Below are 24,021 nucleotides of genomic sequence, written 5' to 3'. Positions count from 1 at the left end.
GGACTTCTGGGAGAAGGAACATGGAGCAAAGTCCTGAACGACTGTGGGGCTGAGCATGTGAGGGTGCCCCAGGCAGAGGGGACAGCACGGACAAAGGCAAGAGTCAAGTATGGCTGGATCACTGAGTGAAAGGGGAAGAGGGAGGAGGCTGGAAAGGTGGCTGAGGCCAGGAGGCAAAGGAGAGCCACAGAAGGGTTTTAAGCAGGGCAGTGTGTGGTCTGATTTCTGGGGAAGGGTGGGGCTGGGCTGGAAGCCAGGAGACCAGTTGGGAGGCCACTGAGATGGTGGCCTAAACAGGGTCAGGGCAGTGGGAACAGAGGGAGGTGTGGGGATCTAAGGATGTTTCCCAGGTGGAATGGCCAGGTTGTGGGATTGTCTTGGTTGACCCCGGCTCATCCTTTCCAGGAAGGGGAGGGATCATTCAAACTCTGACCTCCAGAGCCCCTAAGGAAGGGGTGAGGGTGAGGGCAGTTCCTCCCTCCTTCCCAGTAGCTGGGATCAGAAAGGCTTTGGGAGGGCCTGGGCCCAGCCACAGGAGAGGAACTCTGGGAGCAGAGGCTGCAGTGGGGGCGTGGTGAGAACCCGCCTCCAGGGACCTCGGTTCTCATGCCCTCAGGGGTCAGAATTTCGTGGGCTTCTTGTCAGCTTTGGAAATCCAGGAGACTCAGCTCGTCATGGCCCTGAGGGACAGTCCTGGAAGGGGAAGCCAGCCTAGCCTGATCCTGAAGTTGAGGTCTGAGCTGAGCCCACCACACTTGCTGCCCCAGAGGTCCTCCTGCGAGGGCTGAAGGCAGGACCCTGGGGCACCCACCCTGGGGCACCAGGAATCCAAAGATTGAATCCTGTTGTGGAGAAACACAGGACCTTTCTGACACCGGCCCCAGGCCTTGGACCCCACCTGCCACATTCCCTTTCCTTAGCTGCCCTATCCTTCACCAACATTCCGACCCCAGCTCCCTCCCTCTCAGCCCTTTCTGCTCCCACCAAGACCAACCCACTGACCCTTTTTGTCACAAAAATGTTTTGTTACAATGTTTTTAGCCACCATCCATTGGAAAACTTTCTGTGTACTAATATTATGCTATGTGCTTTGATTGGATCTCCCATCAGCCCTATACAGTAGGAACTATTACCTCCCCAATCTATAGAGGAAGAAACTGAGGCACAGGGGTTTAAGCAACGTGCCTAAGGGCACAGAGATAAACAGAAAAGTCTCAACTTCTAGGCCCTACTGCCTCTCCCACCAAGGCCGGTGAAGCCTCAGGACCTCGCAGCCCCCAGTCCTTGGGCCTTTGCTCATGCTGTTCTTCTGCCTAGAATGCTCTCCCCCAAACCCCATCTGGCTGACGAAAGCAAGTTTCACATATTGCAGTATGGGAAAGTCATTCTGGCTTGTACATGAGTTAATTCAAATTTTATGCTAACTAAAACAGCCTGTTTGTGACCTATCAAACCTACGTTGTTCATCTGCTTTAATTATTAAAGAAAAGGGTGCATTGACCAGAAGTAAAGAATGTTCATGTTAAAAATAAAGATCACGGGCTTCCCTGGTGGCGCAGTGGTTGAGAATCTGCCTGCCAACGCAGGGGACACGGATTCGAGCCCTGGTCTGGAAAGATCCCACATGCCACGAAGCGACTAAGCCCGTGAGCCACAACTACTGAGCCTGCGCGTCTGGAGTCTGTGCTCCGCAACAAGAGAGGCCGCGATAGTGAGAGGCCCGCGCACCGCGATGAAGAGTGGCCCCCGCTTGCCACAACTAGAGAAAGCCCTCGCACAGAAACGAAGACCCAACACAGCCATAAATAAATAAATAAATAAATAAATAAATAAAATTTTTAAAAAAACAAATAAAGATCACATCACGCCTCCCTTCCTGGGACGCCAATGCTGCTACTCCTTCGATGATGACTCCCTTCCCAGGTGCCAAGGCCGTACGGACTCACTGTGTGCTGTTGATCTGTGGTTTTGGGGGGTTGGGGGCTTTTTGGTTTTTGTTTTTCTTGAAACCTTGAAGGAATGTATCCCTGACTTGTTTGACGTTCTTTGTTCTGACAAGATATAAACTGTGCTGAAAACCATGCTTCCCCAGAGCAATTCCTGAGTTCTCTGAGAGGCTATCTCCTGGACAAGGATCCTCAGTTTGGCTCAGATAAAACTCTTTTCTATTCCTACTATAGATTGTTGATTATGTCCGTCGACGTGGCTAATGCGGTCTCCTCCAGGAAACGTTCCTAACCAAGTCCCCCTGAGTCTGGTAGTTCTCAGGAGAACTTTGTGCATTTACTCTAACCCAAGGGCTGATATGCTCAGTTCCTGCCTCCTGCTCCAGCCAGTGAGAGACCCAGGCCAGAGACCACATCTGGCTGGTTTTTCAAGTCCCCAGCTCCACATACAATGCCTGCAGCACACGAGTGTTCACAGACAGGGTGATGCCTGAATGAACAATGGCAGGCTCTGCCCACCCCTAATTCCTTTGGATGTCTCCCCCCACCCCATATTTAGAGGCATGAGAATGGGATCCAAGCTAAAGGTCGGGAGAGTGCCCCCCCAGCCACCACTGCCCCAGCCTCAGGTGGTCCATGGGCACTGCTTAGTGCCCTCTGATTGTGTAGCCTGCCCAGGAGTGGGGATGTTTGAGAATTCTGCAAGAACAGGGGCTGGGTAGAGACCCCAGCTCCACCACAGATGCCAGGGAGGGCAGATTATAACCCCTCTCTCCCAGTGTGGTTCCCCATGCCCTAACGAGTCTTGATTACCAAGTCCTGGAACTGCGCGGGGCACCCCGTGGCCACCCCACAAATGAGGGGTCTTCTCCCTTCTCACCAAAGGCAAGAGGCCCCCGGGGTCAAGGAGATGCCCTTCCCTGGAGGCCCCCTCACCCTCATCCCCACCCGCCCATCCCTCACAGCCTCTCAGGCCAGTTGTCTGAGATCAGAAAGTCCTGGCTGTAATCCTTTCAAATGCAGCCATCCTGGAAAACTCACAACCCCGTAACCCCCTCCGCGAGAACCTGTTCCACAGCCAAGGAAGCTGAGGCTGGGAGAGTCTGCCGGCCTGAAGACCTCGGAGGGCAGACAGGGAAAGCAGGGGTTTCTCATCCTCTTCCCTCTCGACCCCCAGTGCCACCTCCCGGGCCCCTTCCTTGAGTGTGGCTTCAGGGAGCCTGCACCTCCCGTCCCGCCCCCGCTCGGCTCGGAACAGCGCCCGCCGCCCTCCCGCCGCTTCCTGACCCCACCCCGCCCCGCGCGTGCTATTTAAGGCGCCCCCGCCGCCAGGCGCCGTCCAGCAGGCAGGGCTCCCACGGGCGCCGCTCCGGCCGACGCGCGTCCCCACCGCCACCTGGGCCGCCGGCAGGCAGGCGGTGAGTTGGGCCGGGGCGCCACCTGCCAGCTGACGAGCGGGCAGGGACAGGTTGCCACGTGCCAGGGGTTGAGGGTGGCTGCTGGGGGACCCACCGCGGCCGCGCTCACCCAGCCTGCTGGGCCAGCCTCTGTGCTAAGCCAGGCTCCTGCCTCCTTCGGTTGCATCCTTAGAACCCTAGGCGGTAGGAATAGTTATCATTTCCATTTTACAGGAGAGGAGTGCTCCGAGGTCGTCACTTATCCAAGGTCCCAGGTTGTAGAAGAGTCAGGATTTGAACCCAGGTCTGGTTCCAGAGCCTGGCTCTAAACAGCTTTGCTCCTGGGGAGAAGCACCACCCCTGCCCCTTTCCCCTACCTTCCTCCCCCCACTCTCCCCGTGACGTTCTGGGAACTTTGTGGCCTGTGCCTCCACCCTGCTATGACAGTTCCTTTCAAGAGTCTAGAATTTGGCAGCACCAGCTTTGGCAGGGGGAGGGGATGGAGAAAGGGGACAGGATCAAGTGTCGGTACTTAAGCGGCAGGTGGTCAGTATCGCTGACAGGTGGAGCTAATGCAGAATGCTGCCTGGAGTGTCTAGCGTGCCTTCACCCACCCCACTATCAACTCAGAGGCTAGAGTGAGGCCAGCTGGGTGAGAGCTGATGGTGAGGGGAGTGGGGACCTGAGGCTTTGGGCCCCCTGAGAAGCTGAAGATACCACCACCACCACACAGCCCCCCGCTGCGGGGGGACAGCCTGTCCTGGGCAAAAGGGAGGAGGGGCATGGCACAGCTGTGTGACCTTGGATACGTTCCTCAAATTCTCTATTCCCTTAGGCTCAGGAGCCTCACCTTGATCCAGACCTCCTTCGGCTGTGGTCACCCTGGGACTGCAGCTGGGAACAAGAGGGACACAGATGTGACTAGACAGGGACCCTAGCTGTACCCTTGCCAGAGCTTAGTAGTCATCATCCAAAGATCTGGGTGTGAGTCCCCAGGCCAGTCCCTTCCCCTCCTGGAGCTCAGTTTCCCTGTAGGTAAAATAGGTGTGGCCGGCCTCCCTGCTGGCCTGTTGCTAGGACAGCTGAGAAGGATGCTGACAGTGTCCTCTGTCTCCCTGCAGACGGAGGCCCAGGAGCCATGGGCGACTGGGGCTTCCTTGAGAAGCTCCTGGACCAGGTCCAGGAGCACTCGACCGTGGTGGGCAAGATCTGGCTGACGGTCCTTTTCATCTTCCGCATCCTCATCCTGGGCCTGGCTGGCGAGTCAGTGTGGGGCGACGAGCAGTCGGATTTCGAGTGTAACACGGCCCAGCCAGGCTGCACCAACGTCTGCTACGACCAGGCCTTCCCCATCTCCCACATCCGCTACTGGGTGCTGCAGTTCCTCTTCGTCAGCACGCCCACCCTGGTCTACCTGGGCCACGTCATTTACCTGTCTCGGCGCGAGGAGCGGCTGCGGCAGAAAGAGGGGGAGCTGCGGGCACTGCCGGCCAAGGACCCACGCGTGGAGCGGGCACTGGCAGCCATAGAGCGACAGATGGCCAAGATCTCGGTGGCGGAGGACGGTCACCTGCGGATCCGCGGGGCGCTGATGGGCACCTATGTGGCCAGCGTGCTCTGCAAGAGTGTGCTAGAGGCAGGCTTCCTGTACGGCCAGTGGCGTCTCTATGGCTGGACCATGGAGCCTGTGTTCGTGTGCCAGCGCTCACCCTGCCCCTACCTCGTAGACTGCTTTGTCTCACGCCCCACGGAGAAGACTATCTTCATCATCTTCATGCTGGTGGTTGGACTCATCTCCCTGGTGCTCAACCTCCTGGAGCTGGCGTACCTGCTGTGCCGCTGCCTCAACCGGGGGATGAGGGCCCGGCAGAGCCAGGACATGCCCCCAGCCCAGGGCACCTCCTCGGAGCCGTATCCTGACCAGGTCTTCTTCTACCTCCCCATGGGTGAGGGGCCCTCATCCCCGCCATGCCCCACCTACAATGGGCTCTCGTCCAGTGAGCAGAACTGGGCCAACCTGACTACGGAGGAGAGGCTGGCTTCTTCCAGACCCCCCCTCTTCCTGGACCCGCCCCCCCAGAGTGGCCGGAAATCCCCCAGTCGCCCCAGCAGCTCTGCTTCCAAGAAACAGTATGTATAAGAGCCCGGGAAGTCTTGCTGCCTTTAGTGCAAGACTCTGCAGAGATGACTGGGGCTGGGGAAGCAGGTGCTTGCTGGCCAGAAGGCCTCACTGCATGTTATTCTTGAACACCTGGGGCCTTCCTGGTGACCAGAGGGCACCATAGTTTCCCCTCCAGAATGTGGCTTTGTCCCAGGCACAGACAGAGGCGGCTTGGGGTGCTCTTGGCCAAGGGTGTTTGGGCCCTGTGGTCTTTTTCACCGTGTTCAAAGGGACTCGGAGACAACTTACTCCACCCCCACCCCCGTGGAAGATTCACCTCTGCCCAGGTTGTCCACACACCCTGTCCTCACAGAAAAAGGCTGGTAGAGGCTGCTGGGTCAGCCTTGATCCCACACACAGACAGAGCCTGTGCTAGATCTGGCCGTGTCAAGGGGACTGGGGTCTTGTTCTCATCACTCCTTCCTAGTTCTGCTGTTTATCCTTCTAAAATAAACAGGACTTGACCACAAGCGAGGTGTGTATTGATACTGTCATGATGTGCCTGGGGTGGGAGGACAGCTGCTTTACCCAGGCTTCCTTTTTGGTCCCGCATAATCTGTCTTCGGCCTTAGCAATCCCAACACCAGGCAGCACCTTAAACCCTCAAACTCCTACATACTGCCTCTCAGCAGCTCTGAGTCCTAAACACTGCCTTTTGAAATGCCCCAGCACCAGCCCCCTCAACCTGCCCGTTAATCAGTGGCCAAAGCAGAGTCTGTCCCCATCCTGCCCCATGGCCATCCAGTGCCCCGGCCACACTCCCTACTGAAGTGTGCTTCCTTACTGGACACTGCTCCCCACCCTGCCTGCCTGCCAGCCAAGCCCTTCAGAGTCCAGCTCAAATGGGCCTGCACCCTTTGGTATTTGGGGAGGCAGGTTTAGATCACTTGCCCCCTCCTACCTTGGCCCTGTCTAGTCTGCCCACCAGAAGGAGCAACTCAACGACCTGCATCATAAATCCTCCCCATGCACCTAAAACTCACACAGTGAGAACAGACAATGGCAGTGTAGAGAGGTGAAAGGGACGGTCAGGGTCCAGTGGAGGAATCGAATCTTGCCTCTGAGTCACAAAGGTTGCAGGAAAAAAAAAATAAGCAATTGAACTAGATCTTGACAGATAAATAGGAGTCTGCTGGGGAGGGAAGAGGACACCTTATTTGGACAGAAAACTGTGCAAAGGCCTGGAGGAGGGGAACCGTTGGGGACTGAGGGGGTGCTTAGGGCCTGATGAGCCACCTAGGATGTGGGAAGTACAGCTGAGGATAAGCCCAGTGTTGACAGAGCTGACGTGGAAGGTGACCCGGATGGAGGGAACACTCAGTGGCCCTCGGAGGCAAGCTGTTGCCTGCTGGTTGTCCTCGCCTACCCAGGGGGATCTGGGGGTGGGGTTGGAGGAGGGGATGGGGTCCATCTCACGTGGCCACATGCTTCTCCTTGAGAGCCATTATAGCGGGTGAGCAACTTTCCCCTGTCCCATCAAGATAGGTCTTCAAAACACCAGCTCTGTATCCTTCACCCCAGAATTCACTCACTCACTGCTTACGCATCAAGTCTGAATGCTCGGCCTGATAAGTTACAGCCCTCACTCTTCCAGCTTTGGTTCCCATTGTTCCCTCTGAATCCCTGAGTTCCAATCAGACCAGCCTCCTCACAGCTCCCCAAACTCACTGGGTATGTTCTCATCCTGCTCCTTTGCCAGCCTGGAGTGCCTCTTCCCCACACTTCCAAACCCCACCAGTCCTTTATACACTTCTGTACCCTGGAAAAGGCAGAGCCTGAAGCAGAAGAAAGAGTAAGATGAGTTTTGATGTTAGAGGGTCCTCAAATTAAATGCTGCCTGTAATACGTATAAAGCCATGTAGTCTTAAGTCAATCACTTCACTTCTCCAAGTCTGAGTTTTCTCAGCTATAAAATGCAGATAATATTGCCTGCCTCACAGGTGCAAGAAATAAAAACAAGAGAAAGTATATGAGTGCACGCGGCTCCTAATGCCATGCAATAAAATTCAGCTCACCCTCTCCAGCAAGGCTATCATAGGTTCTTCCTCCTCTAGGAAGCCCTCCCCCACTTCTCCAGCCAGTCTCCAGTGATGATCTCCACCTTTCGGCAATCTGGATCACTGCTTGGTATGAGCCTATTTCATCTCCCCAGTGAGTCTCTAAGGACCGCTGGGGAGACGTTCTTCATTTACCATGGGCCTAGCCCTGCATTCACTTTGACTGTGAAGTGAGGGATTAAGTTAGACTGGGCAGAAAGTAGACTGTTCATACGTTGGAAGGGCGTAACTCCAGGAGGCTTAGGTCCCCTTCCAAGGGATTCTCCCCAAGCCAGGCTGAGAGGCCAGATCTGTGGGGTCAGAGGTTGGTCTCTTAGAGCCAACCCAACCTGGGGGCCTGGGAGCCTGTGTTTCTGGTATCCCCTACCTGTCCTGGCTTGGAAAGGTGGGAGAAGACAGGTTTAGGTGAGTGAGGAGGGCATCCATCCCCTCCCTCAAAGCTCACCCACTCTGAGCTTGGTGCTGGGACTTGGGCCTTTGGTAAGGCTGGGGTTGGGTCCTAGACTGGTGGCCACTCAAACACAAGGGCAAATGGGCTGGGGGTTTAAGGATGAGGATAGTGCATTGGGGATGGGACCACACAGATTAGGGCAGGGGCAGTGCGGTGAAGACTTATGAAATGAAGAGTGGCTACAAGCCCCAGCCCACCCCTATTCACTTCCTAAGGCTGTCATAACAAAGTACCACAGACTGGGTGGCTCCAATGACAGAAATGTATTGTCTCACAGTTCTGGAGGCCAGAAGTCCAAGATCAAGGTGTCCGCAGGGTTGTTTCCTTCTGAGGGTGGTGAGGGAGAATCTGTTACATGCCTCTCTCCTGACCTACGATGGGTTGCTGGCAACACCTGCCATTCCTCAGCTTACAGAATCACCCCCATCTCTGCCTTTATCTTCATATGGCATTCTCCCTGTGTGCCTGTCTGTCTCTAGGTCCAAATTTCTTCTTTTTATAAAGATACCATTCCTATTGGATTAGCGTCACCCTAATGGCTTCATTTTAACTTGCTCGCCTGTGTAAAGATCCTATTTCCATATAAGGTCACATTCTGAGTGGCTGGGAGTTAGCAATACCTTTTGGGGGGACACAATTCAACCCATACCACCACCCCACGGGCCCCACTTCACATCCAAGCACTGGTCTTCACCAGAGAAGGCTAATATATATTGTACTCAGGCATCTCCTTTGTGACGTGGCCTGGATGGAACACAGCAGATTCACATCTCACGTCTTCCATCGCATTCTTCTTCCTCCCACCAGCCTATCCCTCATCACCACCAAAACTCAAGTTGGTAACAAGCAACTCTTGGTCACAGAAAAAGCCGTAGGAGGCTTGACTCCTGCCTCCCCGCCCCCACCCCCTCACTTGACTGTGGTCCTTTCCCCTCTCTGGGCCTCAGTGTCACCACTGTGAAATGAAAGGACTGGATGAGAAACAAGTATGTGGCAACTAGGCATGAGGAGCATTGCAAGGAATAACTTGCCACTAATCGTTGATCTGCAGCTCACAAGCGATGTGCTATTTTTCATGAATCAGAACAGATTCAAGGTTATTTCTATAAGGTCAATTCCAGTCACTTGAATCCACATTGCCTTCCTGAGTAGAAGAGAAAGGGATGGGGTTATGTGGAGTGCACTGGGAATTTTTCATAACCCAAGGTCATCTTATCTGCAGCCCATGGGAGCAGTGAACGTCACGGGCCACACATAAACAAAACAGAAAGCTCGTGGGCTGGGTGATGTCAAAACTTCTGCCCCATCTAACATGCTGGCTCACTGACCACTGGGTTGCTGACCTCATGAATTTACCACTGACCTCCAGTGCCTTGACTGGAGGTCCTTCATTTCCTTTTCACACTAACGTCAGCATGACTACTGATGTTTGCAGGAAGAGGTACTCATCTCAGGATTGTTGGAACTTCTTTTTCCACCGTACAGCTTCTCCCACCAGTCCTGGCTCAGACTTCAAGGGTCACATGAGGCTCAATAGTTCTGCCCTTCCCGTCCAGGCCACATACCGATAGCCACCAGGCTGGTCCTGAGCCTGCTTTTCTCCTGTTCCTCCAGCTGACTCTGATTTCCAGAAGTCTCTGGCCAACCTGCAGTTTGTCTACTTTCCTCTTAACATGTGCCACACTCCCCTGGGTGCTAAACATGATACTCCAGGTGGTCAGAATCCAGATTATCACCTCTCTTGTCTCAAGACTTCTACCTCTATTAATGCAACCTAGGGTTACATTAGCTTTTCTCTTTTCTTCTCTTTTTCATATATAGAATTTGGGGGGGATAACAAAGATAATGCATGATCATTATAGACAATGAGATCCCACCATCTTGGGGTAACAACTGTTAATATTCAGCAGTAATTCCTTCCAGACTCTTCCATCCATGTATTTAAATAAAATCAGAGTAAAGGTGTACCTATAATTTTGTATTCTGCTTTTTTAATTTTACATGAAATCATAAGGCTTTTCGCCATGTTATCAAGTATCTTAGGAAACACCATTTAATGGCTTTATCATATGGCTTTATCATTATCTACTTAACCATGACCCTGATATTGGATTTTCAGAGTGTTTGCAACTAATTATCCTCTATTATAAATTGTACTGTGATGTGAATGTACATAAAAGTTTTCCAAATTGCCTATTTCCTTAAAAGAAAGACATTCCAAGAAGTGAAATTACTGGGTCAAAAGGGATGAAATTTAAAATTTTAAAAATTTTTTAAATTAAAAAAAAAATTTTTTTTAATTTAATTTTTTTTAATTAAAAAAAAATTTTTAATGGATTACTGATTATGAAAGTAATCCATTGTGGATGATTCAGAAATGCAGAAAAGCACAAGCAAATCATAAGTGAAGGCCTCAGCTACCTCTGAGGGTGGAGAGAAGGTGGAGCTGAAAACAGGAGAGCTGACTGAAGGCGGTGGGCTCATGGGTCCCCTCCTCCATTCTGAGCAGCTAGGTGACCACCCTTCCCCTACCCTGTGGAGCGATGGGAGCTCGTTCTCTGGAGAGGATAGAACAGAGATGGACGGGGAAACACCACGCCGAGTAGAGGGTGGGAGCGCCATGAAAATCATGGAGAAATGAAGTGGAAATTTATATACTGAATGGCGAGACGCTCAGCCATCTCCCCCCAGCTGGCTCCCAGAGTGCTGGTTGATAGATAAGACGATAAGACTGCAGGCAGGGAAGGCTCCTTGAGGAGGTGAGCTTCAGCACCTGAAAGGTGAGGAGGCAGGCCCCAGGGAAGAGATGGGGAAGAGCATCCTAGGTAGAGGGAACAGCTGGAGAAGAAAGGAGCTGACGAACAAAGGGGATAGATATATTCATTGTTCAGGATGATTTTAGACATGAAACAAGCTTCTTTCCAGTAAAAATGTCTTGTATATTCAATAGCATCATATGAAAGTGCCCGTTTCAAAGCACCCACGCTAGCACTATTGAAAATTTCAATTCCCATGTTTATTAATTATAAATCAGAAAAAAATATATATCACCTTTCAACGCATAAGCCTTGATTACTAGTGAGCCTAAACATTTTAACACATGCGTCTTTAACACGTTTCTTCTGTGAATTTTTTTTGCCCATTTTTCGCTCATGTTTTGGTGCTTTCTGTTTAATCTGGGTAACCTCTTTATAGAGAGATTTCAACTCTTTATCTGGCATATTTGTTATTTTAAAAATTTCTCAGTGTGTTATTTTGTCCTTTTAAATTTCTATGTAGTCAAATTTGTCAATTTTTTCCTTTACAATATTTTTATACTTATACTGTTTCCCACTTTCTAAGATTATTTTTCCTCTTTGATATTTAATACTGTAACCTGTCTTGAAAATAATGAGACAAATAAATAATTATTAAATGAAATAAAGCATGAACAAATAAATTAATTTTAGCATATAATATAAGCTGAGGTGCTAATTTTTCCCCCAATAATTAATGATTCCATCAGCACTTATTGACTAATCCTTCCTACACTAATTTGTGATATCATCTTGACTGTATACTACCTTTTTATACATAAAACAGTCTATTTCTGGACTACCTAAAATTATATTCCATCAACCGATCAAATTATATGATACTACCACCCTTTTCACGAGTGTGCCTTTGTAACACATTTTAATGTCTGGTAGAATACATTCTCCCTTTATTGTTTTTACTTTTCTTGAGAATCTTCAAAGCCAGGTATATATTCTCAAGGCAGGTGTTTGAAAGAATCTTCTAAGTGGAATCTGACAGACCCAAAAGAAAAGAGCTAAAGATATGGCACTAGATGTTCCCCAAGAAAACAGACAGCTAGATGGCCAAGCCTCACCCATTCACTCAGAGCAGCTTTTTAGTGACCCACTCTCAAATATGAGCGCGCAGCCAAGGATGTCAGGTATTCGAGGGAAGCGCCTTATGTGAAAGAGTCTGAAACAAACAGAATCAAGTTTTCTAGAGGAGATAGAGATTATGTATGGAGAATAAAACTTTTTTTAACTATCACTGCTTTCTTCAGAAAGATAAAAGAGTGTATTGCATCCATGAAAAAAGAAGATGATGCTCTAAAGAAGAAATATGCAGAGAATATCAACAAAATCAAGTTCTTGGAAAACGAAAAACATGATAGCAGAATTGAAAACTTCAATAAACATTTTGGAAGATAGCTAGGCAATCACCCCAGAAGATAGAGTAAAAGACAAAAATATAGACATTACAAAAAAAAATTTTTTTAAGTTAGAGGACCAGTACAGGAGGTCCAATTAACAGGAGTTCTAGAAAGGGGAACAGGAAAAAAAAAAAAAAAAAGGAGTGGAAGTAATCAGAGAAAATCTTAGATTGAGAGGGCTACTAAGTGCCCAGCTCAATGGACAATATAGGTCCACACCTCTGAAATTTTTCAAAACACCTGAGACAAAGAGATGAGCCTAGAAGTTTCCCCAGAGAGAGAACACAGTCTCAAGAATCAGAATGGCATCACACTTTGCAGCAATCCTGGAGGCTACACGAAAATGGATCAAAGCCTTCAAAATTCTGAGTAAAGTGATTTGCAACAGAAATTCTATACCCAGGACGATGATCAACTAAAGTAGACTATATGCTCTGTAATTGTTTTAACAGCATGATTCCTTGAAGGTTTGAACAAATTTGCCTGTAAAGCCAGTTGGACTCAATGCCTTCTTTATGTCATTCTTTAAAAATTTTTTCACTGTCACTCAGTGACTATTTGTCTACTCAGATTTTCTTCTTCATGAATCTTAGTAATTTATATTTTCCCACAAAAAAAAATTTTGCCTATTTGATTGTTTGAGCAGCCTTTTGTCATCAGACCATATATTCTCACTTTGCTTACACTTCAACTAAAAGCCTTAGTAAAATTGTTCTTTGGCTTCTTTGTGTGCCATGTGAAGACGTTTCATAATCAGGGTCATGCTAGCTTGGTAAAATATAACTGGAAAGCTTTCCAGCTAAAACCCCCAAGCCATTTACATGTGGGCTGCCACTAAGCTATTACTAAGCATGAGCTTATGTAACTGGGAATTTGGGAATTAAAAATAACACATCTGACTTACATCTGTACCAGCGAAATTCCATCATGCCCACTTCAGCCCATTGCTCAGACAAGAACCATCCTCTTAAATCTGGACTCTGTCATCCGGAATATTAGCCACTTCTAGCTTCCATAAATTGGACTTATTTTTCATCTGGCAAATCTGAGAGTTTCATACAATTAAATGGCCCTTCCTGGTGAAGACTATGTTTATTCCTGCATCTGTATGTTTGGGGTCTTTGTTAAGTGCAAAATGCTATTTCTAAAAGGCATATTCCTTGCTCCACCCCACTCCACAGGTGGGGAGGCAGCAGAGCAAAGTATCACAGAGAACCTGAGCATGTGGGGGGACCTGATTACCCAGGTCATGCCCTGAGCTCAAAGAACGGCAGTCAGTCCAGCTTGGCTGTGACCCAGAGGAGCTCTAAAGCCAGAAACAGAAACTCGAGGGTAGACAGAGGGTGGATTCTACAAGGGGGAATGAGGGGCAGACACAGGAAGCCAAGCCCAGCACAGGGCCCAAAAGCTTCCCAAGACGAGACGTGCAGGTGTTAGGTTAGGACCACAGGTGCACAAGCCAAGTTTTAGCCACTGGAAGACCCATTCTCAGCCTTACAGTAGTTGGTCCCTGCAGAGAACAGAACTCAGTAAGGCAGGGAGCCCAGGATGGCTTCCCAAGATTGGCTCTAGAGAGGCCTCCAGGACAGAGGCGATGACAACAAGCTGTGTCAGAGCCAGACATACCTGGAGTAGAGATAACGAGGGACAACCAAGACCGAGAACTCTACCAACCCAGCAGCGACATCAATGGGAGTTTTGACATTACTTCCAAATGAGGTTACACATACAATTGTGTTTTAGTGTGTGTGTTAAAAAGCATTCAATATTGACATATTTGAAACATACCACAATTTTTGTAACTCTCTCTATACAATTCTTAGCTATTTAATATAGTGAGAGCCTCAAAAAATGAAAGTAGCCCAAGCATTTCAACACCTGAAAGGTTTTTTTTGTTTGTTTGTTTTTAAATATTACTCGTGTCTCTGTAAGCAGCCAGAAGAATATTACTCTTTTATTTTTTTATTTATTTATTTGGTTGCTCTGGGTCTTAGTTGCCGCAGGCAGGCTCCTTAGATACGGCTCACCCGCTCCTTAGTTGTGGCATGTGGGCTCTTTAGTTGTGGCATGCAAACTCTTAGTTGCGGCATGCATGCAGGATCTAGTTCCCTGACCAGAGATCGAACCTGGGCCCCCTGCATTGGGAGCACAGAGTCTTACCCACTGCGCCAGAAGGGAAGCCCCCACCTGAAAGGCTTTGAAAAGAGAAACCTGGACTAAATATTTTGATAGTCTGGTTTTCTAGGCCTCCTCCACTGGCCCACGAGTTCCCTAAGGGCCTGGAGTATGCATCCTCAATACCCAGAATCAGAAAACTCTCACACAGAGTAACCACTTTTTGAACCAGGAGAATGGGTTCATTCAGGGTTATAGAATTTAACTGAACTGAACTCAGACATTCTAGTAGGGCTCAGCAGAGAACACTTTCAAAAGAGTAAAGTCCATGAGCTTATTTATAGGATATGAAGAAGTAGAGAGCAGGGGAGACCTACCCAATCCACAGACAATTTAGGAGAAGAAAACTCCAAAATGCTGCATGGAAGGCAGGTAAGAGTCACAAAAGGAAAGGAAGCTATATCCCTGGAGTCTGGAGCAGGGGTTGAGGAAACGTGGCAAACAGAGACCTAGGCAGATAAGGGAACTATATTCTCTGGGGGTCAGCAGCTGGGTCTGAACAAGCATCTGAACCTCTTCCCAATGGGGAAGGAGTCCTAAGATAAATTGAGGGCAGGGTCTACCTCCCAACATGGAAGCTGAAGTGAGGAGATAGGACCTCGTTCCTGGAACCTAGCAAGCAGAGCTTGAGCCCATGACTTAATTTCAGCCAATCAGATGTTTCTACCCAAGACTCTTCAGGAAGGGCTGCCAAGACACAGGGCACTTAGAGATGAGCCCCCTGGTATGATGATGTCTTAGTTCAGGCTGCTATATTATAATGAAAGTACTAAAAAACTGGGTGGCTTAAACAACAATTTGTTTCTCACAGTTCTAGAGACTGGAAGTCAGAGGTCAGAGTGCCAGCACAGTCGGTTTCTGGTAGGGACCCTCTCCCTGGTTTCTTCACGTGGCAGAGAGAGGGTAGCAGGGAGCAGGGAGTGGGTGGGGAGCAAGCTCCTCCTGTCTCTTCTTATAAATTCACTAATCCCAGCACAAGTGTTCCACACTCATGACTTAATCACCTCTCAAAGGCCCAATCTCCAAATATTATCATCTTCGGGATTAAGGTTTCAACATATAAATTTTGGGGGGGGGTGGGGGGGGACACAAACATTCATTCCATAGCAGATGGTAAGTGCCCAGGGACTACTGAATCCAAGAACAACGGTAGGATGTGTCCAGTGACACATCAGCCCTAGCTGAGGAGTCCTAAGCAAACCATTTCCATGGTTGGATCTTAGCGGGGTTTGTCTTCCCTAGAGCTTGTTCAAGCCCAGTTCTCAGCCTTCTGGGTCAATTCTATGAGCTACCTAATACCTTCCCAATTAAATTCCTTTTCTGTTTAGATTAATCATAAATATTTTAATAATTAATAATTAATCAAATACTGATTTCAACCAAGAGCTTGACAAAGCCTATATAATTCTCTGACGTACTCCATAGACGTCATCATCCCATCATTGGTTAAAATGTTGACCAGAACAGAGTCGAGGATACAGCTCTACAGCAGGCCACTAGAGCCCCTCCCTCATTCATATTTCCCCAGCTTTTGGAAACCACACTTGATGAACACCTTGGAAGTTATTTTGACTAACATAATATCACATACACGACTTTAATATGGTATTTGCAAATATCATGACTATTCATTCAACAAATATTTATCCTCAGTAAATAGCCTGCCATATTCCAAACATTGTACTAAGCTCTGGGGATCAGTAGAAAATGAAATACATCTAGTCTCTGTCTACAAGGAACTTAATAGTCTAATGGGGGAGACAGAAGTTAAATAAAGCGTATAAATATAAGATTACAAATTGTGAATAAATGCTATAAAGGAAAATAATTTCCCTATAAGGGGGAATAACAGGGATATCTTATTTACTGGAGGTTTCAGAGGAAATGAGGCCTGAAGGATAAGAGGGTATCAGCCAAAGGATTGGGGAACAGGAAAGGAGAAATCCAGGGGAAGAGAAAAGCTTGTACAAAATGACCATATAGCTGATGCGATGCAATATAAAACAGAAATGCTGGATAAAATTTTACAAACAACTTTTCAAGTGGAGAGCTGAGCTGAAAAGAGACATCAAAACTAAGGAGGAAAACTTAAAATCAAAGTGAGTATGTGGGTACCAATGCTTTTGTTGTCCTGCTTTTGTTGTCCTGCTTTTGGTAACAGGGGATTGGCTCTTAACAATGATGTGGGAATAGGAGACAAGGCTTTGGGCCCACCTGTGGCAGAGCTGGAATTGAGACTCCTGCATAAAGCCAGTACTTTCTTTCTCTCAGCCCTAGTGCTAGTAGGAAAAAAAATGCCTCCCTTGAGATTTAATAACCACAAACCTGTTCTCATGAGTATGGAGTTCGAATTTCTTCTCCTTGCAATATCCAGGTACCCCTAAGCTCAGAAATTAACATAATAAGTAGTCCTTAGCTAATGAAACTTAGGGCACCTGGTAGAAATTGAAAGAAAGTCATGCTTGAGGAATGTTCCCTCAAGCAAAGCCACATGGAAGTCCCATAAAAATAGCACCACCATGTACGAACACACAACACAAAATTACAAAACACACAAGAAAGTAATGCACTATGAATAAGGGTGAGCAAAAACAACATACAGAAGAATTTGACCTCCAAAAACTTCGAATCATTGAACCATGGGATAGATTCAGTAGATCAAATTGTTATAGATTGAATTACTGACCCAATACTTATCCTTCCTTGCATCCACACCCTTGCTATGGTTTCATTGTAGGCAGAGTGTGCTTATACACCCCTTAACTTAGAGCTTGCCTAGATGCCTTGTTTTGACCAGAGGCATGGGGAGGAAGTGACCATAGATCAGTCCCCAGACTAAGCCTTAAGAAACCTCAAGTTTTCTGTTTGTTTTTTGTGCCTCTGCGATCATTATGAGAAGATTTTCCCCTGAGTGGCAGTTGCCCCTGAACTAACACTCTAGAAGCAGAGCTGACCACAGACCTGCAGTGAGAAGTAGAGCCATGCCAGCTACCAGAGGCTCCCAACTGAACCTAGCCTAGTTCTGCAGAGCTGCCCCAGCCAATAAACAGATGCATAAGAATAAATGATTTTTGTTGTAGGCCACTCAGTTTTTGGATGATGTATTATCCAATATTATTATGGAAATAGCTAAGTTATACAAACAAGTATGTTTTAAATGACTAAGAAAAATAGAAGGAATAAAAAAGGGAAAAAGAAAGATATTTTTAAGAAATAAATGTCCATGCATTTTAGAAAAAAAACTAAATCAAACTTACAGAAAATTTTTAGAAGTTATTGAAGTTTAAAACTAATGGAGAATTGTGCTTCTACTCACAAAGGATTAATTGCTATGAAAATTTTCCTCCCATCATAAACAACTAGAAAATACAGACAAAATATATGAAATAACTCCTTTGGACATTGCGCAATAGGCAGTGAAGGGCTATGATCTCTGAAGGGAAATAAACAAGGTGAGCACTGCAATTACCCCAGTTTACTACGCGGGAACAGTTTCCTGGCTGCAAAGCAGGGAAGGGGAACCCAAACAGAGACCAACAGTCTTGCTGAATTGAAGAGAAAGAGATCAGAGTTCAAGGAAGCCAAGACAATTAGACTTTCTGGGGTAGAGTGCCACAGAAGATGGAACTTCACAGAGAGCTCCAGAGATCTTTAGAAAATTCCCCTTGAGTCCATGGTGAAACTCCATGAAGACAGAGCAAGAATCACTGGAAAACTATGAGCTGAACAAATCCTGGAGCTCCAAAGGTCTGGGAATAGTTTGTGTTTCCACCTGCCAGAGTGAGAGACCACATAATATATGGAGTGTTGAATAGTCCTGACATGCGTATCATGTAGTAGCGGGGCTAAATTAGCCACAAACTAAAGGATCCTCTGGACTTCCCCTAACAAAACTTAAAAACAAACCTCAAGAGGTTCTAACTAATCCCAAGTAAGTTAGTTGCCTGCTAGGGCATTTTAACATTTTAAAAATAAATACAACAAAATCCAGCATCCAAAATGTACAACTCACAATGTCCAACACTCAATAAACATTACCAGAAATGCAAAGAAGCAGGAAAATGTAACTCATAACCAGGAGGAAATTTAACCAAAGGAAACAGACCCAAGAATGACAGAGTTGATGAAATTAGCAAAAAGCAAGTTGAAAGAGTTATTTTATATATATATATATATATATATATATATATATATATATATATATATATATATATATAAATTATGCTCAAGCATATAAAGGAAAACATGAACATACTGAAGACAACAGTGGAAGACATTTGGACTTCCCTGGTGGCACAGTGGTTAAGCATCTACCTGCCAATGCAGGGGACACGGGTTCGACCCCTGGTCTGGGAAGATCCCACATGCCGTGGAGCAACTAAGCCCGTGCCCCCACAAATACTGAGCCTGTGCTCTATAGCCCGCGAGGCACAACTACTGAGCCTGCGTGCCACAACTACTGAAGCCCACATGCCTAGAGCCCATGCTCTGCAACAAGAGAAGCCACCGCAATGAGAAGCCCGTGCACCACAACAAAGAGTAGCCCCCACTCGCCGCAACTAGAGAAAAGCTCGGGCCGGCAACAAAGACCCAATGCAGCCAAAAATAAATAAAAAATAAAATAAATAAGTTAAAAAAAAAACTGAGCAAGCCAAAACAAGACGGAGCAATAGTTTTTTAAAGTTTTTTTAAAAAGATCAATCTAGAACTCTAATCCCAGGGAAAATATATTTCAAAAATAAGTGAGACTTCTGGATTCCACTCATCTGGTTTCTTACTCAGTATGTAAACTGAAAAATCAACAACTCTTCCTGGATCTGTAAGGGAAGTAAGCCACTGTCCCACAAAAAGAGAGACCAACAGGCAAATATAGAAAAATCACAACATTCCAGACCCATGAGCTGAAACCTCTGAGGGAACCAGTGCTGGGGTAGGAAACCTAAACTGTAATTGATGAATCCTGGAGTCTCCGTGTAGACAGGTCTGAGAGTCAAAAACCAGGGGAACCTATCATGGGGAAGGAGGGTCCTCACACTTCTGTGAGTTTTACATTCCGGATCTCACCTAGGTTCTCACAATGAATATCAGAAGAAAAAGTCCCCCTTCTGGCAGAGGGAGGGGGAAAGTAGCCATTTCGAAATACACCAGAGCATTCTATTCTTCTTATCAAGGACTGTCCTCAGGAGAAACGATTTAACCAGAGCCTAACCTGCTGGAGTTTTACCAGAGCCTAACTGACCTGGGGGGCAGGGAAATACTCAACTCTGGCCCCCTATTGCCAACTTGTCTCACCAAAGGGAGGGAGGGAGGAAATATCTAAGAAGAACTTATGAAGCTCACAGTCCAGAAGCACAGGCTCATTAAAAGACTGAGACTAATCATAGGAGTAGAGAACACTTCCCCTGTCCCCATACCTTACCACCACATTACTAAGGTCCTATTTACAGCAGTTCCTTTCACCCAGTACATTATGACCAGCTAGCAAAAAAAAAATTACAAGGCATACCAAAAGGCAAAAATACAGTTTGAGGAGACAGAGCAAACATCAGAACCAGACACAGATATGAAAGGGATGTTGGATTTATCAGCCAGGGAATTTAAAACAACTATGATTAATATGATAAGGGCTGTAATGGACAAAAGAGACAAGATGCAAGAACAGATGGTCAATGTAAGCAGAGAGACAGAAATTCTAAGAAAGAATCAAAAAGAAATACTAGAGATTAAAAAAAAAAGTGTAGAATTGAAGAATGTCTTTGAGGGGCTTATAAGTAGAGTGGACACAGGTGAGGAAAGAATCTCTGAGCTTGAAGATATCTCAATAGAAAATTCCAAAAATGAAAAAAAGAACAAAAAACCTAAACTAAAAAAAAAAACAAAGAAAAAACAAAAGAAAACAGAACAGAATATCCAAGAGCTAGGGGATAACTACAAGAAGTATAATATACAGAAAATGGGAATACAAGAAGAAGAAAAAGAGAAAGGAACAGAAGAAATATTTGAAGCAATAATGACTCAGAATTTCCCCAAAATTAATGTCTGATACCAAATCACAGACCTAAGAAGCTCAGGGAACAACAAGCAGGATAAATGCCTGAAATACTAAACCCAGGCATATCATATTCAAATTGCAGAAAATCAAAAACAAAGAAAAAATCCTGGAAGAATTCAGAGGGAAAAAACACCTTACCTATAGAGGAGTAAAGATAAGAATTACATCTACCTCTCCTCAGAAACTATGCAAGCAAGAAGAAAGTAAATTGAAATAAAGTATTAAGAGAAAAAAGTCACCAACCTAGAATTCTGTACCTAGCAAAATTATTCTTCAAAATGAAGGAGAAATAAAGATTTCCCAGACAAAGAAAAACTGAGGAAATTTGTTGCCTGTAGATCTGCCTTTCAAGAAATGTTCAAAGAAGTTCTTTAGAGAGAAGGAAAATTATATAGACCAGAAACTCAGACCTACATAAAGAAAGGAACAACATCAGAGAAAGAATAAGTGAAGCTAAAATAAAAACTTATTTTTATGCTTGTTGCTCTAGCAGATAACAGTTTGTTCAAAAATAATAGCAAATATGTATTTGAGTGTATATGCATTTATGTATAAGTGAAATGTATGAAAGTGACGATACAATGAACAGTAGGGAGGAATTAGGATTATTTTGTTATTATAAGGTATTCACACTACCCATGAAGTGGTATAGTATTCGAAAGTAGATTTGGATTATTTGTAAATATATATTGCAAGCTCTAGAGCAACTACTAAAAAAAGTTAAAAGAAATATAACTGATATGCTAAGAAAACAAAGAACATGGAATCATATAAAAATGTTCAGTTAGGATTTCAAAGTCTATAAAAAAGGAATGTAAAATATCTTGTTATTTTTTTCATAATCTTTACATATTGGAATGGTAATATTTGGGGTTAGATAAAATATAATTAAAATTTTAAAAAATGTTCAGTTAAAACCACAAAATTCAGAAAAAGAGTGAAAGACAAAAATAACAAAGAACAAGGGCAACAAATAGAAAAGAGTAACAAATATGGAAGATAATAACCTAACTATATCAATAATCTCTTTAAACATCAATGGTGTAAGTACACCAATTAAAAGACAGTTATTGGGAATTCCCTGGTGATGCAGTGATTAGGACTCAGTTTCTTCACTGCCAGGGCCTGGGTTCAATCCCTAGTCAGGGAACTAAGATCCTGCAGGCCATGTGGCACAGCCAAAAAGAAAAAAGACAGTTAGACAGTTATTGTCTGAATGGATCACAAAATAAGACCCAACTACATGTTGTCTATAAGAAATCCACTTTAAATATAGATTAAGAGTAAGTTGATGGAGAAAAAGGTATCATGCTAACACTAATCAAAAAAAGTAGGACTAGCTGTATTAATTTCAGACAGGGCAGACTTCAGGGCAAGGAAAGTTATTGGTGATAAAGAGGGGCATTACATAACAATTAAAGGAACAATTCTCCAAGAAGATATAACAATCATCAATGTGTAAGCATCTAACAGAACATCAAAATATGTAAGGCAAAAACTGATAAAATTGCAAGGAGAGAAAGATATATCCACTATTACAGTAGGAAACTTCAACACCCCTCTATCAGAAATGAACATTATGACTAAGTGGGCATAATTCCAGAAGTGCAAGTTTGGTGTAACTAGAAAATCAAAACCACATGATTATTTCAATAGATACAAGAAAAGCATTTAATAAAATTCAGCATGTATTCATGATTAAAAATTCTCAGTAATCTAAGAATAGATGAGAACTTCTTCAATCTGATAAAGCATGTCTACAAAACTCCTACCTCTAACATTATACTTAAGGTGAATTAGGCAAGGATGTCTTCTATTCAGCATTTTACTGGACAATGCAATGAGGCAAGAAAAAAAAGGTATACATCTTTGTAAAGAAAGAAGTCAAATGGTCTTTATTCTCAGATGACAAGATCATTTAGAAAATTCTAAGCAATCTACAAAATAAAGAGATACTAGAACTAATAAGTGAATTTCATGAGATCTCAACTTACAAAGTCAATGTATAAAAATCAACTTTATTTTTATATACCACAAAGGATAATTGGTATTGGAATTTCTAAAGTACCATTTGTAATAGCATCAAAACTATGAAAAACTAGGGATCAATTGAACAACATGTGTAAGATCTGTACCCTGAAAAGTACAACACATTGTGGAGAGAAATTAAAGAAGATCTAAACAAATAAAAGATATACCAGGTTCATGAATAAGGCTCATTGTTTTTAAGATGTTGATTCTTCTGATTTATAGATTAAATACAACATAAGTTAAATATATATAGATTTAAATACAATCACAATTTTAAAATCCCAGCAGGCTTTTCGGGTAGAAATTATCCAGCTGACCGAAACTTAGTTAAAAATGCAATATTCCTCGAAAAAGAAGTAGGTTGGAGGACATACACTACTTGTTTTAAGGACTTACTATAAACTACTATAATCAAAAAGATGTGGTGTTGGTATAGGAATAGACAATAGATCAACAGAACAGAATAGAAAATCCAGAAATAGACCCATATATATGGTGTCAGTTGATTTTTGACAAAGATGTAGGATAAATAAATGGGTAAAGGATGGTTATTTTTTCATTAACTGGTCCTGGAACAATTGGATATGGAGGGGAAAAAGGAACCTGAGCCCTTTCCTCACACCATACATAAAAATTAACCCTAAGTAGGTCAAAAACCTAAACATGAGAGCTAATAATAAGAAAACTTCTAGAGGTAAAAAGAAGATAAATTCTTGGGTTGGATAAAGATTTGTGAACTTGGATTAGGTAAAGATTTCTTAGATAGAACACAAAAAGCACAAACCATGCAAGAAAAAATTGATAAATGGGACTTCATCAAAAGTAAACTGAAATACATGAAAAGACGCTCAATAATATAAGTAATTAAGGAAACACAAATTAAAACCACAATGAAATATCACAACAAAACCCAGTAGAAAGGATAAAAGACTAATCATACCAACAACATGGATGAATTTCAAAAACATGCTAAGTAAAAAAACCAAACATAAAAGACAATGTGTTATATAATTCCATTTATGAAATTCTAGAAAAGACAAAACTTCAATGCGAGAAAGCAGATTGATGGTTGCCAGTTTCCTGGGCTGTAAGTGGGGAGCCCTCCCTATTTGTACCTACCTCATAGGGTTGTTGCAAGGATTAAGTGAGAGTTAAATGAGGTAACCTCTATAGGGAACTTAGCACAGACCTTGCCCATGGAAAGAATTCAGCGATCGTTAGCTATATTTTTTAAATCATTGATATTTTTGTGGCAGAGCCTGCTAGGATTCACCCATATCATGTCGTCCTCTTCTTCCTGGACATGCTGCAGGACCCCATTTCTAGCCTCCCTGCATTTAGGTAGGACCACACAACTAGTTCTCACCCATAAAATGTGGATGAAAGTGATATGAGTTACTTCTGGGCAAGGCAGTTAGGAGTGGGTTGCTTTCTCCATGATCTCTCTGTTTGCTGGAGGATGGAGAGGGTCCAGGGGAGGACTCAGACCCTAAAAGACGATGAAACCACAATATGGAAGAAGCCTGGGTCCCTGAATAACTGCA

The 24,021-nt window shown here is 44.9% G+C and overlaps 1 protein-coding gene across 2 annotated transcripts; it reads left to right on the top strand.

Annotated features, from left to right (window-relative positions):
* Positions 1-3,264: 3,264 nt before the first annotated feature.
* GJA4 (gap junction protein alpha 4) lies at positions 3,265-5,974 on the top strand. Of its 2 annotated transcripts, none has more exons than XM_082416083.1 (2): positions 3,265-3,364; positions 4,465-5,974. In XM_082416083.1, the coding sequence occupies exon 2, from the start codon at positions 4,482-4,484 to the stop codon at positions 5,481-5,483; it is 1,002 nt and encodes a 333-aa protein (XP_082272209.1). In that variant the 5' UTR covers positions 3,265-3,364; positions 4,465-4,481; the 3' UTR covers positions 5,484-5,974. The 2 variants fall into 2 exon arrangements, with proteins under 2 accessions (XP_082272209.1, XP_082272210.1); XM_082416084.1 differs by lacking the exon at positions 3,265-3,364 and adding an exon at positions 3,417-4,327.
* The last annotated feature ends 18,047 nt before the right edge of the window (positions 5,975-24,021 follow it).

The sequence above is a fragment of the Balaenoptera physalus genome (genome assembly GCF_965194825.1).
Source record: "Balaenoptera physalus genome assembly, chromosome: 1".
Classification (NCBI taxonomy): Eukaryota; Metazoa; Chordata; class Mammalia; order Artiodactyla; family Balaenopteridae; genus Balaenoptera; species Balaenoptera physalus.
Note: the sequence above shows the minus strand (reverse complement) of the source record. Positions and strands in the feature narration are given on the sequence as shown.